This window comes from Odocoileus virginianus, chromosome 3 (assembly GCF_023699985.2).
Source record: "Odocoileus virginianus isolate 20LAN1187 ecotype Illinois chromosome 3, Ovbor_1.2, whole genome shotgun sequence".
Taxonomy (NCBI): domain Eukaryota; kingdom Metazoa; phylum Chordata; class Mammalia; order Artiodactyla; family Cervidae; genus Odocoileus; species Odocoileus virginianus.
This window is the reverse complement of record NC_069676.1, coordinates 46,877,696-46,891,965: the sequence shown is the minus strand read 5'-3', so window position 1 is coordinate 46,891,965 and position 14,270 is coordinate 46,877,696. Positions and strand designations below refer to the sequence as shown.

The following is a 14,270-nucleotide window of genomic DNA, read 5'->3' as shown; positions in this document are numbered from 1 at the left end:
TGAGGGAAGGGCTAATGCATGCAGGCCTTTCCCTGGTGGTACCGTATATACACCTCCAGCTTTCGAAGATGACCCAGAAAGAGGCAGAAGAGAACCTGCTGCAGAGCATACTTCTCAGGCGCCTGGAGGCCCGCTGCCTACCTCAAGCCCCAGACTCAGGCACAGGGCTCCTCTCGACTCAACTCCCCAAGAGATAGGACCCAGTGGGGGCTTAAAGCAGAGATGAACCCGCTGTTCAAAACAACTTCTAAGGGGTGAAAAAAGACTCCTTAGTAATATTTCTTGGCATCCTCCCAAAAACATAAATGCAACTGATTGAAGATTTAACGACTCAAATGAATGCAATGGCTCTGATTTTCTTGAATGTACCACTGTTATTTTTTTCCCCATGAATAATTAAATAGTTCATGCCCATGGTATCATTGAGATAGGCAAAGACAGCAATCTTTTTTGAGTTTCACTGTCCTATTAACAAACATTGCATTGACTGGAGCATAGCACTTTCCTGACTCAGGGCTCTTCATAAACCAAAGCCTCAGGGTACAGCTGAGGGGCCCATGTTCCTGCCCTGCTGTAGCTGAGGAGACATTCTGGATGAGCCTACAGTGGACAAGCAGGTGCCACAACTTAGGATAAGGTTCCACTGCCAGAGAAAATGAGAGGAAAAATGGTGTTCTCAATAATGAGAGAGTTTATCTGGAAAGGAAAAAGTTAAGAACAGAAGAGAGACAGGGAAGTCTGCAGGACAAGTTAAACCTGGTCCTTACCCGGGCACTCTGGCCAGCTATCAGCTGGTCGTCTTCTGTCTGGACGCTTGTCCTGCTTCTGACATCGAAGTCTTCCGTCTCAAAGTCAGAGTCATCCAGCTCCTCAGGGGTCTGCCACCAAGACAGAAATGACAAATCAAACACAACCCTCGGCTGCCAGCAGCCCCGAGCCCCTGGGCCCACAGCCCCAGGGTTTCATGTAAAGACATCCAGAATTTTCTGCAGTATTCCAAACAGCCGTGAGCAATGAAGTTAAAATTGCTCAATATTTGAACCCTGCTTCACTGATGCATGTTTCAAGCAGTCCGTTCAACAAACAGCGAGCAAAGGCACCACACCAGCATTCCCAAAGGACTTGGGGGGTTTCAGTTTCTACCAGAGAGTCAAGACTCTGCTTAACAAAAGGTTTTCACTTCATGTACTTCTCCAACACCTGCATCTTAAGACAAATGTGAGAGTTGTTCTGGGTGGAAAACATACTTTAGTAAAAATAGCAGTTTCGTACATTAAACAAATTCTTACAACTTTGCCATTTTTTTATGGAAAAAAAGTGAATACTGGGATTTCTCTTAGGTTAGCAAAAGTTGATCTGAGGAGTAAAAACAGACAATGTATTTTTATATACTTTTTATTCAAGGAAAAGAGAACATGGCAGATAAAGTCTGAGTAAATACCAAAGGAACTGATTACTTTTTTGCTTTAATTATGAAATAAAAATTCTTATTTTGTACACCCTCCAGCCTCTCGTGATTAGCTGCTGACTTGAAACATAATGTAATCTTCTGGAAATTATCAGCAACAGGGCAGCAGGCAGAACAGCTGGGGTTGGCTCTTGGCCCGGCCGGCCGGCCTGTGACAAGAGGGCAGTGAGGCGAGCCCCTCATCTGCACCAGGACCTAATCCAACCCCAGCCTGAGGGCTTCCTGTGAGGAAGCATCCTGACTGCCCAGAGTATGTCGAGTTTGTACATGTGTGAAGGCTGGGCCTGTTCCTGTGTGTAGAGGTGAGGACTGTGGGGGTCACTTGAGGCACCAGTGAGTCACACGTCAGTGCAACCCCTGGAGTCCAGCTGCTGTTGGCCATTGTGATTCTGGGGTGACAGACACTTGAGCCTTATTAGTGAGGGGTGCCTCTTAACAGGATCTCAAAACAACAACAACAAAAACAGGATCTCTACTTCCCCACCTTCCTCCATAGCCCATCACAGACCCAGGAACTGTTCTTACCAGGAAAACCAAATTATCTCCCAGTCGTTCATTCATCTGTTGAATATCTGTGTGCCAAGCAAGCGGTTCTGGGCCTTTAAGGTACAGAATGACAGAGACAGACATCCCCGCGCTCACAGACACAAGACTGCAGGCACCCAAGGGTGTGAACAGTGAGACAGAAGCAGCTGTGTGAAGCCAGGTGAGAGATGCTGGTGACCTAGACCAGGGTAGGAGCCATGTTCGGAATACCTATTTATTGTGAAGGCAGATCCAACAGGATCTGCTGATAAATCAGATTCAGCGTATGAGGAAAAAAGTGGAATCAAAGATGAATCTAAAGTTTGGGCCTAAGCAAGTGGAAGACAGACTTGCCATCCACTGATGAGAGAACAGGGTGGAGCAAAGCAGAGCTCACTTTGGGGATGACAAGCTTGAGGCAGTAAAGTGAGAGGCAGGGTGGCTAGAAGAGTGAGCCACAGGAGTCAGCCTCTCATTTTTATGCTCCAAGCGAATGAATATAGTCAGAAAAGTGGTACAGGGTGTACCCGTGGTCAGCAGCTGCGAAGATTAAGGATGAGGAGAAACCAGCAAGACTAAGGACGAGGGGATTTTCTTATGATGCAAGAAATTAAGGCATGTTTGTCTGCTGGGGGAAAAGTGCTGGAGGAATAGGGAACGAGACCCAGTGCAGGGAACAGGCTCAGCCAGGAGCAGATGATCAAACCACCTCAGGAACGATGGATCCCTGGTGACTCAGAGGGTGAAGCGTCTGCCTGAAATGTGGGAGACCCGGGTTCAATCCCTGGGTCGGGTAGATCCCCTGGAGAAGAAAATAGCAATCCACTCCAGTATTCTTGCCTGGAAAATCCCATGGATGGAGGAGGAGCCTGGCGGGCTACAGTCCATAGGGTCGCAGAGTTGGACATGACTGAGTGACTTCACTTTCACTTTTTTAGGATCCTCAGTGAAACAGCTACCAGGGCCAGACAGGTAGGATGGGGCACAGGTGGGGAAAGGTGAGGCAAGCAGGAAGGTATGAACTGTTCCCAGACTCTATGGTTGTGCAGCACCAATAGTGACCCAGGACCCCATCCTGCAGTCAGATGACTCTACTTCTATGCACTATGTTCAGCAGGAGACAGCATTTCACTAGGGTTGTATTTTGAAAGGCAAATAAGGGGAGTAAAAGGGTACAAAAGAGATTCTACTGATGAAACAGAAGCTGGAATAGGAGTGAGGGTTGCAAGTGGGGAGGATCAACCGGCTGAAGATCCTGATGGACTCAAAGCACTGTTGGGAGTCACAGAACTAAAGGGAGCAGCTGACCGAAGGGCTGATGGAGATGCTGGTTATGACAAGGAACAAGCAAGAGTAGGCCAGAGGCTGAGTGCAGGGGAGGACAAGACATCAAGAAACCAAGAGGCCCTGGGGCTGGAAGGATGGCTCCTGAATTAAATCAGGGCAAAAAGGAGGATAAACCAAGGCTGCTGAGCTCTACCTGTCCTCCCTCTCTGAGCCATCCCAGGTGACCACACCCAGGTTCCATCTCACCACACCTGCCAGGGCCTCTGTCGTACTTACGCTCCAACACAGCAGTAAGCATGCAAGAAACAGCTACTATGTGCCAGGCCTTGACCTGAACATGTTATCTCCAATTCATCCCATCAAAGCTATCAACACCATCATCTGCATCTCAAAGAGACAAGGGAACTTGCTGAGACTCTCAGATGTGAGGAGGAACCCTGCTTCTACAGAACAGGCCCTATATTTGCAGGCATCCTGGGGTGTGTGCAGTGCCAGCTCATTTAAAACCCCAAAGGCATTAACCTCAGACACTCAACAACTCATGATTATTAATGTTTCTTCTATTCTCTGTCAGCATGCAAAGAACTTTGGAAAAACAGGGCTGCATTTTGCCACCACTGGTGCGCTTGACCCGGGGATCCCTTCGCACCTCTGGAGGCCAGGCCTCCCTGAGCATGGGCTGCTCTCCAGCACAGCAGCAGGGGTGAAGAAAGCAACAGACTCCCCCAGATCCCCTCCCAACCCCCAATACGTGCAGGTGACCCCGGGCCTGCAGAACAGCCAGCCGTACAATCCTTGAGCCACTCTCTCTGCTCCTTAACCTGAGAGAAGTGCAGTAATGCCCAGGTGTTTCTACGTTGCATACAGAATGCATCCAGCCTGATGCAACTACCTTAGGAATGGCCTCTGTTTCCAGCTGAGGGGGTAAAAAGTGGGACAGAACCCTGCCCACCTTGGGAGGTCTGACTAGCAAACCATGAAGGTGTAACGAAACTCCCCAACACGACTAGATTGTCAGCAGAGCCCAGAAGCCGTCTACTCAGCAAGCCTGCGTTCCAAATGCTGGCTCTGTGGCTACGTCAGGGCTGGTCTGAGCCTGGGGGCATCCAGGTGACCCCAGGAGAGCTTGGCACAGGTCCTGCTCTCAGGTTCCAGAGCAACACGTTCATGCTCAGAACAGCGTGTGACGGATCAACTGCTATGTGAGTCCCAGCCTAGCACATGGGATGATCACAGAAGAGGTGGTGGTTTCTCAAAACCCCATTGTTCACGCCCACCTCCGGGGATCCCAGACACTGTCTCAGATGGTGAGAACTGCTGCTGGCTCAGAGGACAGGTCAAATGGGGCCCAGAGCAGGTGGCACTTCCCTTCAGCCACGGTGAGAGGGCCCGACATTTGGCCCCGAGATCAGGAGCAGCACCAAGGGCTGCATGCCCCTCATCCTCACCCTCGACACCCTGGGGCTCTAGACCCTGCCTGCCTGCCACCCCTCTGAGGCGAGGAGTGCTCCATGTAAAGAACAGCTTCAACCTGCATAAAGGAAATACTCCCTTCTCTGAAATTCACTGACGAACCTTTATTTTCTGTCACTGCCCTTTAACTCAAGAGGAAGCCTCAACTCATACTATGACCCCTTTTCTCAGCCCAAGTTTGGGCTCTAACTTGCAACTAAAAGTCATTTTAGACAACGTAATTAAACATATCTCCTTCTAAAAGCTCTTAGATTCATGGTTTTAATATACTGCCAACACATCTGTTGAGTTCCAGAATGATGCATTGCTCAAGTTTAGCAAATGATAAGAAGAAAGCTGTTAAAACATCTGAAATGCAGTTACTCACCCTTATCATCAACACTGCTTTCCTGATGTCCCGGATGCCATCGTATACCAGGCGGGAGGCATCGATAAACTCGTTCTCATCCATGGGCTGGGCGGGGTCTGAACTGAGGGCTTCCACAGCCGCTTCCACTTGCTCAGTAAAACGTGGCATGACTGTGGAGAAGAGAGCCGATAACATCACCACCAGACCTCCTAAATCCCTCAGTCAGATGGAGAGAGGCAGAGTGTCTGATGAAGAGCCTCTGCTTCTACCTATGTGAGAGGTATTTATGGTTCAAATAAATTGAATGCCATATTTTACAAAGACTTGAATCTACTTCTTTGTCTCTGGCTAGATTCTGCATCACAGGATTTAGATGGCTGAGAATTTGAATTGGGATTAACTAGAGGCCTTGCTAGAACGGGAACCTCCTTAATTTAGTGTGTTCACTAACTAGAGATATAACTCGGAAGTTCATCTTAAAATACTGAGTTCAGAGTGACTCCCATTACTACCTGTGGGACACTAGTAAGGGAAGCGTGTTTGTGTGCTCTCTACTGTGGCTGACCAATGACTCATAAATCTGACATACCTTCCAGAACTCATCCTAAAACCAAACTTGAGTCCCAGTGTCCTACTTCCTAACCACAGCGCCATCTGTGTGTGAAGAGCACAGGTAAGGGAGGGAGCCCCACACCTGTGTTGGAGAGCAGCTTGGTTGCTTCCAGCACCTTCTCTGTGTAGACCCCTGGTTCATAGTTGTCCATCTCTGAGGTGACGACATGAATGACCCGGGCAGCACGGCCTCGAATTGCACCAGCTGTGCGGTCCAGCCCATCCACATCTTTCTCTTGAAGAGCAATGACACATTTGTTCACGTCTTCCAAGATGTGATTCTCTGAGGAACAAACAAAAACAGCTGAATGAGGGAGGAGGCTTCCCACTAGAAGAGGACAATTTTAAGTTGGTATCTGTCATTCATCAAGGGCTAACTGTGTGCCAGCTACAGTGCCAAAAGCTTTACACATATCATTTCACTCAAGAAACCAGATTAGCCATGGAATCAACTCTTCTCTCAGAAACTCGACCTGAAATCACCTCCAAGAATAACCATCTTTATTCCAGGTTTAGAAGAGAGAGGCAGAGATGCCCATCTTTCAGAATCCTTGATAACTTCTCTTTCCCTTAAACAATTTCACTGATTTTATATTCCAAAGTCTAAATTAGAAAAAAAGGTTCACTATTCCCAGTGCCTTGCCCCTCACTCCAGGAGATGCCAATGGTATTCAGACAAACGACCAAGACATCAGGATAGCTCTGGAACGTGAGAAGGGTCTGGAAGGCAGGCAAAAGCCTCATGGAGCTGGATTTGGAAGATCTGCCAGAACTGTCTTCCCTCAAAGACAAAACGTGACCCTGGGTACTAGGAACCCCAGAATGAGGAGTCCACTTTAACCTCATCTATAATAGCGAAGGGGGAGCAACCAAAATGTCCCGGAACAGAGTAATAAATTATGGGCACTGTGCAGCCACTGAAATGGATGAGGATCTGCAGGGGCTGACCAGAATGGGAAAGGGAATGTTCTCACCACCAGGAACTGTGCAGTCCACCAGCAGACAGCCCTCATGACAGGGCTATCCACACCACATGGGGCCGGTGGGTGAGAGACACAAAGTCTCCAGGTCACTGTCTGGCTATTTCCTTCCTGCTCAGAAAGCAGCTTTCCTAAGACACACAAGAAATCTGAGAAGCAGTGTCTAGTAAAGATGTGCTCCCTTCCTTAAACCAAGACAGTACATGTCACAACAGGTGAAAGACTACTGACTCTGGTTTTTCTGAAAGAGTCAGGACAATTAGAGCAAGTGTTAATCTGTTTAAGAAACTCATTTGGGGACTCCCCTGGTGGCTCAGTGGTAAAGAATCCACCTGCCAATGCAGGAGACATGGGATCAGTCCCTGATCTGGAGGATCCCACATGCCACGCAGCAACTAGGTCCATGTGCCACAACTACTGAGCCCACATGCCTCAGCTACTGAAGCCCGAGAGCCCACAATCCGCAACAGGAGAAGCCCCCACTTTCCACAACTAGAGGAAAGCAGGTGCTGCAATGAAGACCCAGCAGAGCTATACATAAATACAATTATAAATAATAAAAACAGAGAAACTCAGCTGACCATTTTTTTGGGCATCCTAGTTGTGTTTTTGACCTGTCATTATCTAGGACTGGTTCCTGATTTAATTCCCTTCTAAAAGTCATTACCCTTCCCTCATAGCCTCTGCTAACACAGTCATGTTACATAACACAATGTCTAGAAGAGTGATTGCAACAGATTTACCTCCTAAGATACTTCAAACAAGCAAGAGGACCTGATGCCGTTTCCTCTTATCTCAAGGGGAGCCAGAGGTAAGTGGAAGTACTTAGCAGATCCAGCAAAGAACAGAGCCACCACAATGCCCTGCCTGTGGGCTTCTGGATCCCCACTAGGCTCCAGGAACAGGGCCCTCCATTTTGTAGTTCCCTAGAGATGGCAGGCATGGCTTGCACCTACAAAACTAAACATACTCTTACCATGTGATACAGCAATTGCATTCCATGGTTATTTATTCAGTGGAGCTGAAGACTTAAGTCCACATAAAGACCTGCACACAGATGTCTATATTACTCATATCTGCCCAACTAGGAAGCAATTGAGGTGTTCTTTAGTAGGTGACCTGAAATACTGTGGTACATCCAGACGGTGATATATTATTCAGCACTTAAAAAAAAAAAGTGCTATCAAGGTATGAAAAGACATGAAGGAACCTCGGGAGTTGCCAGGTTTTGGAGCAGGGAAGAATGAATAGGTAGAGGACAAAGGATTTTTAGGGCAATGAAAACACTCTGTATGATGCTATAATGATGGCTACATTTGTACACTACCAAGAGTGAACAGAGTTAACTGTAGGTTCATCAGTTGTAATGAATGTGCTACTGTGATGGGGGATATAGATAAAGGAGGCTGTGCATGTGTGGGGGGCAGAAAATAGAAAAATCTTTGTACCTTCTTCTTAATTTGGCTTCCTCTCAAATTGCTCTAGAAGTCTTTTTAAAATTCTTTAAATCATCAATTAAAATAAATATCTTTCCAAGGAGCCAAAATACAGCAGTAAAAAAAAAAAGGGGGGGGGATGAATTACCACAAGACAGCTAACAAGACCATAATTCAGCATGTACCCTTGCTCCTTGGAAGGAAAGCTATGACAAACCTAGACAGCATATTAAAGCAGAGACATCACTTTGCCGACAAAGGTCTGTATAGTCAAAGCTATGGTTTTTCCAGTAGTCACATATGGATGTTGAGAGTTGGACCAGAAAGAAGGCTAAGCACCAAAGAATTGATGCTTTTGAAGTGTGGTGCTGGAAAAGACTAAAGAGAGTCCCTTGGAATGCAAAGAGATCAGCAATCCTAAAGGAAATCAACCCTGACTATTCATTGGAAAGAAAAATGCTGAAGCTAAAGTTCCAATACTTTGACCACATGGTGTGAAGATCTGAGTCACTGGAAAAGACCCTGATGCTGGGAAAGGCTGAAGGCAAAAGGAAAAGAAGGGAGCAGCAGAGGATGAGATGGTTAGACAGCATCACTGACCAAATGGACATGAATTTCAGCAAACATCAGGAGGTAGTGAAGGACAGGGAAGCTGCAGTCCCTGGGGTCAAAAAGATTCAGACATGACTTAATGACTGAAAAACAACAACAAATTAAAAAATTAGGAGACTTGTTTGAGTTTATACCACTGCACTACTAAAAAAGATAAAATGTATTGAACTTTTCACATAAACCAATTTTAGGTCATCCTGTTCCAGCAACACAACAGACGACTCTAACACATGGGCATCACCAGTCTGTCAATACTGAAATCCGATTGATTACATTTCTTGCAGCCGAAGATGGAGACGTTCTACACAGTCAGCAAAAACAAGACCGGGAGCTGACTGCGGCTCAGATCATGAACTCCTTATTGCCAAGTTCAGACTTAAATTGAAGAACACAGGGAAAAAACCACGAGGCCATTCAGGTATGACCTAAATCAAATCCCTTATGATTATACAATGGAAGTGACAAATAGATTCAAGGGATTACATCTGATAGAGTGCCAGAAGAACTATGGACGGAAGTTTGTAACAGTGTACAGGAGATGGTGATCAAAACCATCCCCAAGAAAAGCTAATGCAAAAAGGCAAAATGGTTGTCTGAGGAGGCCTTACAAATAGCTGAGAGAAGAGAAGCAAAAGGCAAAGGAGAAAAGGAAAGGTATACCCATTCAAATGCAGAGTTCCAAAAAATAGCAAGGAGAGATAAGAAAGCCTTCCTCAGTGATCAATGCAAAGAAATAGAGGAAAACAATAGAATGGGAAAGACTAGAGATCTCTTCAAGAAAATTAGAGATGTCAAGGGAACATTTCATGCAAAGATGGGCCCAATAAAGGACAGAAATGGTATGGACCGAACAGAAGCAGAAGAGATTAAAAAGAGATGGCAAGAATACACAGAAGAACGATACAAAAAAGATCTTAATGACCCAGATAAGCACAATGGTGTGCTTAATAAGCACAATCACTCACCTAGAGCCAGACATCTTGGAGTACGAAGTCAAGTGGGCCTTAGGAAGCATCATTACAAACAAAGCTAGTGGAGGTGATGGAATTCCAGTTGAGCTATTTCAAATCTTAAAAGATGATGCTGTGAAAGTGCTGTATTCAATATGCCAACAAATTTGGAAAACTCAGCAGTGGCCACAGGACTGGAAAAGGTCAGTTTTCATTCCAATCCCAAAGAAAGGCAATGCCAAAGAATGTTCAAACCACCACACAGTTGCACTCATCTCACACGCTAGTAAAGTAATGCTCAAAATTCTCCAAGCCAGGTTTCAACAGTACGTGAACCAAGAACCTCCAGATGTATAAGCTGGATATACAAAAGGCAGACGAACCAGAGATAAAATGGCCAAAATCTGTTGGACTACAGAAAAAACAAGAGAATTCCATAAAAATATCTACTTCTGCTTTATTGACTATGCTAAAGCCTTTGACTGTGTGGATTACAACAAACCATGGAAAATTCTGAAAGAGATGGAAATATTAGACTACCTGACCTGCCTCCTGGGAAACCTGTATGCGGGTCAAGAAGCAACAGTCATAACTGGACATGAAACAACAGACTGGTTCCAAATTGGGAAGGGAGTACGTCAAGGCTGTATATTGTCACCCTGCTTACTTAACTTATATACAGAGTACATCATGTGAAATATCTGGCTAGATGAAGCACAAATTGCAATCAAGATTGCTGGGAGGAATATCAGTAACTTTGGATATGCAGATGACACCATCCTTATGGCAGAAAGGGAAAAAGAACCAAAGAGCCTCTTGATGGAAGGTGAAAGCATACAGTGAAAAAGCTGGCTTAAATTCAACATTCAAAAAACTAAGATCATGGCATCCGGTCCCATCACTTCACAGCAAATAGATAAGGAAACAATGCAGAGAGAGCCTTTATTGTCCTGGGCTCCAAAATCACTGCAGATGGCGACTGCAGACATGGAATTAAAAGACGCTTGCTCCCTGGAAGAAAAGCTATGACTAACCTAGACAACATATTAAAAAGCAGAGACATTACTTCGCTGACAAAGGTCTGTATAGTCAATGCTATGGTTTTTCCAGTAGTCATGGACGGTATGAGAGTTGGACCATAAAGAAGGTTGAGTGCTGAAGAACTGATGTTTTTGACTGTGGTTTGGAGAAGACTCTTGAGAGTCCCTTGGACTTCAAAGAGATCAAACCAGTCAATCCTAAAGGAAATCAGTCCTGAATATTCACAGGAAGAACTGATGGTGAAGCTATAATACTTTGACTGCCTGATGCAAAGGACTGACTCACTGAAAAAGACACAGTTGCTGGGAAAGATTGAAGGCAGGTGGAGAAGGGGATGACAGAGGATGAGATGGTTGGATAGCATAATTGACTCAATGAACATGAGTTCAATGGACATGAGTTTGAGCAAGGTCCAGGAGATCATCAAGGCCAGGAAAGCCTGGCGTGCTGCAGTCCATGGGTCACAAAGAGTCAGACATGACTGAACAAGAAAAATGAACCCATCTTAAGAATAAAGGGATTTAGAGCCCATGTTTAGATCAGAAACATCTTTTATATACTTATTATGTCAATATATATGTAAATAATATCTACATATCCCTTAAACTAAGCTGACTTGTACTGAGCCTGCCTACCATACTAGGCCTTAGGCTAAAAATTGCTACTTTTACTGAATCTAACACAACAAACATCTGGAGAAGGGGAAGAGAAGGAATAAAAAAGAAACAATGTTGCTAATTAAACTATGAACCAAAGTTTTCTCATATCACTGATTTTCAAGACTCATCCCAGTTTCAGGATTGTTAATACTTGGGGTGGGAAAGCACCTTTTGGAATCACTAAAGAACACCATTCCTTTTCATCCATTAAACAAAGTGGCCCAAACTTCACCAAGGATTTATTAACCTTCATGTTGGCAAGTAGTTTTTAAAACTCAATTTATATTTTCTTGAATTTTTACAGGTTTTCTTCCAGACGAACCCAAACCAGGGAAGGGCCTGCCATTCTTTAGCCACCAAGGAAGGCTTCTATTTCAGGAAGCTGCTAAAATAACATTTTCTACACTCACTGAGAAAGCACCAGCCAGCTGAGGCCAATATGTACCCAGGACACAACCAACCTGTTCTCTACACTTGAGCCCTAAGGGAGAAGTGAGTTCCCACTGGACACACATGCACCCACACTAACTTAAGCCATAAATTACTTTAATCTTTAACAGAATTTCTAAGGAAACTCCATTCCAAGTAGACACACCAATCTGGATACCATTAAAAACTCTTGATGGTTCAATATAGTCTTTATCTGTAGGTGCTTCAAACAGGGAAACACACACACAAACACGACACTCTTATCTCCAAGGGATCATATTATGGACATTAATATACCCGGTTTTCATTTGAAAATCTTTCTAGGACTGCCTCTGCAGATCTACCTCAGCCATGTCAATGGCTGTGCTGTACCCTACTGAACAGACGGAGAGGCCATCATTTGCTTATCCAGTCTTCTCTTAGGCGTTTTGGTTGAAGTGAACATCCTTGCATTGGTTACTTCGGCAAACATCTGTGTACCCGTCCCTCGGGAAAATTTCTAGCAGTGGGATTACTAAGTCAAAAGGCGTATGTGTATAAAGTAGATGTATGATGCCTAATTGCCCTCTGGGAATCAAGCCAACTGGTATTCTCCAAAAAGCCTGCATGAACTTACACTCGGTCCACAATGTCTAACAGGCCCATCCTGCCCTCCCCTTGCTCTGGGTATCTTTATCAGTGCAGCCTTATGCATACACAAGAGATGATAATATTAATACTCTATACAGAGAATGTACTCCAATATTATGAAAAGAGCCTGAGTGCTTGACATTTTTAATTTTTTTAAAAAAATCACAATTATTGTGGAAACCAGGCACAGAGGTATTTAGTGACTTGTTCAATCTAGGGTGCATGGGAGTCACGAGATCAAATATCACCACTTCCTTACCGTATTCTTCAGTCCTGGAGTTTTGCAGTTAAACAAACAAAAAAAAAACTAGGTACAAAAATCCTTTTATTTAGACCAATCAGACCAAATTATTTTGGCATAGTGACAATGAAGAAGAGTATAAATTACTACTCTTATTTGTTGCCCCAAAGTATCTAATGCATTATATTGTTTCCAAAACCACTTGGTTAAGAAAAAACAATAAACGCAATTATAACCACTTTAACCTACCACTTGCAACCCCAAAAAAATAAAAGAACAAGGGAGGGGTTAGGGTGCGGGAATCAAAACTTCCACATGAAAGCAGAGTAAACGAATGAGAAAGTAAATTGCATTTCCAAGGAAAACATTTATCAAATACAATTCAAATGAAATTCAAATAGTCTTTATCACTTTGAGAAATTTCAAACCACTGTCCTTAAGGAATCAGTCCATATAAATATATTCATGGTTTAGTGAATGTTGCGTAGCATCCTAAATCACCTCCAATATTTACAAGGCAACATTCTGAATAGAATAGCTTAGGGAAAACGAGTGCCCCTCCCTCTTCCCTGGAAGTGGCTTGCATGTCCCTCTGTATTTTCAAGTGCCACTGGCTCACATCTGAATCACAGTGACTCAAGTTCCCCGAGCCCTGCAGCCTCATGAAACACTGCCATCAGGGTCTTGGTGGCTTTACCAAGTTATGCACAATATGACCATTATTTTTTAAGCTGCAAATTTGGGATATAACTTACAATAAGCACAAGGGAACTTCTAAAACCAATGGGACAGAATATGCAGAAATAATGGAGCTAAAACAGCAGAGGGTCCTTTCAGTCCTATCCCCTAAGTAACTTACCCTTGGAAGGGCACTCATGAGTAGATAGGGCTACAGCAAACACACAGGCCCCATGGATTTCAAGAGGGACTGATGGAAAACTCATTACTGGAAATATTCCTCCAAACCTATCCCATTGCCAAAGCGCACAAAATCCCGGGACACGGGAAAACACCAACACTCCAAGGGGTCAAGTTGCATTCTTACTTTTCATTAGGTAAAATTTCATGAACTGCACCAACCCTAAGCCACAGCCTGTGCTGGGCACTTGCCCAGCAGCCCCTTACTCAGAAACATGCCCACTTTGCTGAGCACCACTCAGAACACGACTGTGGCTCTGGGCGATGCCAAATGGCAGAGAGGGCAGACCTTGGCTTCTGCTCCAAAGACTGCTGAAAAGCACATGGCTGCTACAGACACCTGCTGTCCAACCTGGGGGGATGCCTCTCAAGAGGCTGTGAGCTGGGGACCACTGGGTGCCTGTACACTAGAAAATGGGATTCCTCTCAACGAAAGCCAGTCTGCTGGGTGAGATGGGGAGATATCTCTAATCTGCCACATAAATAGTGCTAAAGCTGCCATGGATGAGGTTAGTGCGTAAGGGTATAAAGGAATCTAAATGCCAAAACTTATCAATCCAGTAACACTCTACACAGGCATCTGCCTGCTTCCTTTCATCCCAAGCCCCCGAAAAGCACACCATGACAACCAGAGGAATTTCGAGTTAACAGTCTTGTCCT

General features: G+C 44.8%; 1 protein-coding gene across 8 annotated transcripts in view; it reads right to left on the bottom strand.

The window, feature by feature from the left end:
* The window catches only part of CTNNA1 (catenin alpha 1), a 320,722-nt gene that overhangs the window by 4,682 nt on the left and 301,770 nt on the right, over positions 1 to 14,270 (bottom strand). For all 8 annotated transcript variants that reach the window (XM_020908383.2, XM_020908385.2, XM_020908382.2 and 5 more), the window contains 3 exons: positions 5,797 to 5,997; positions 5,121 to 5,272; positions 768 to 878 (listed from right to left, as the gene is read on the bottom strand). In XM_020908383.2, coding sequence (XP_020764042.1) covers positions 768 to 878; positions 5,121 to 5,272; positions 5,797 to 5,997 — 464 coding nt within the window. The remainder of the gene's footprint in view (positions 1 to 767; positions 879 to 5,120; positions 5,273 to 5,796; positions 5,998 to 14,270) is intronic.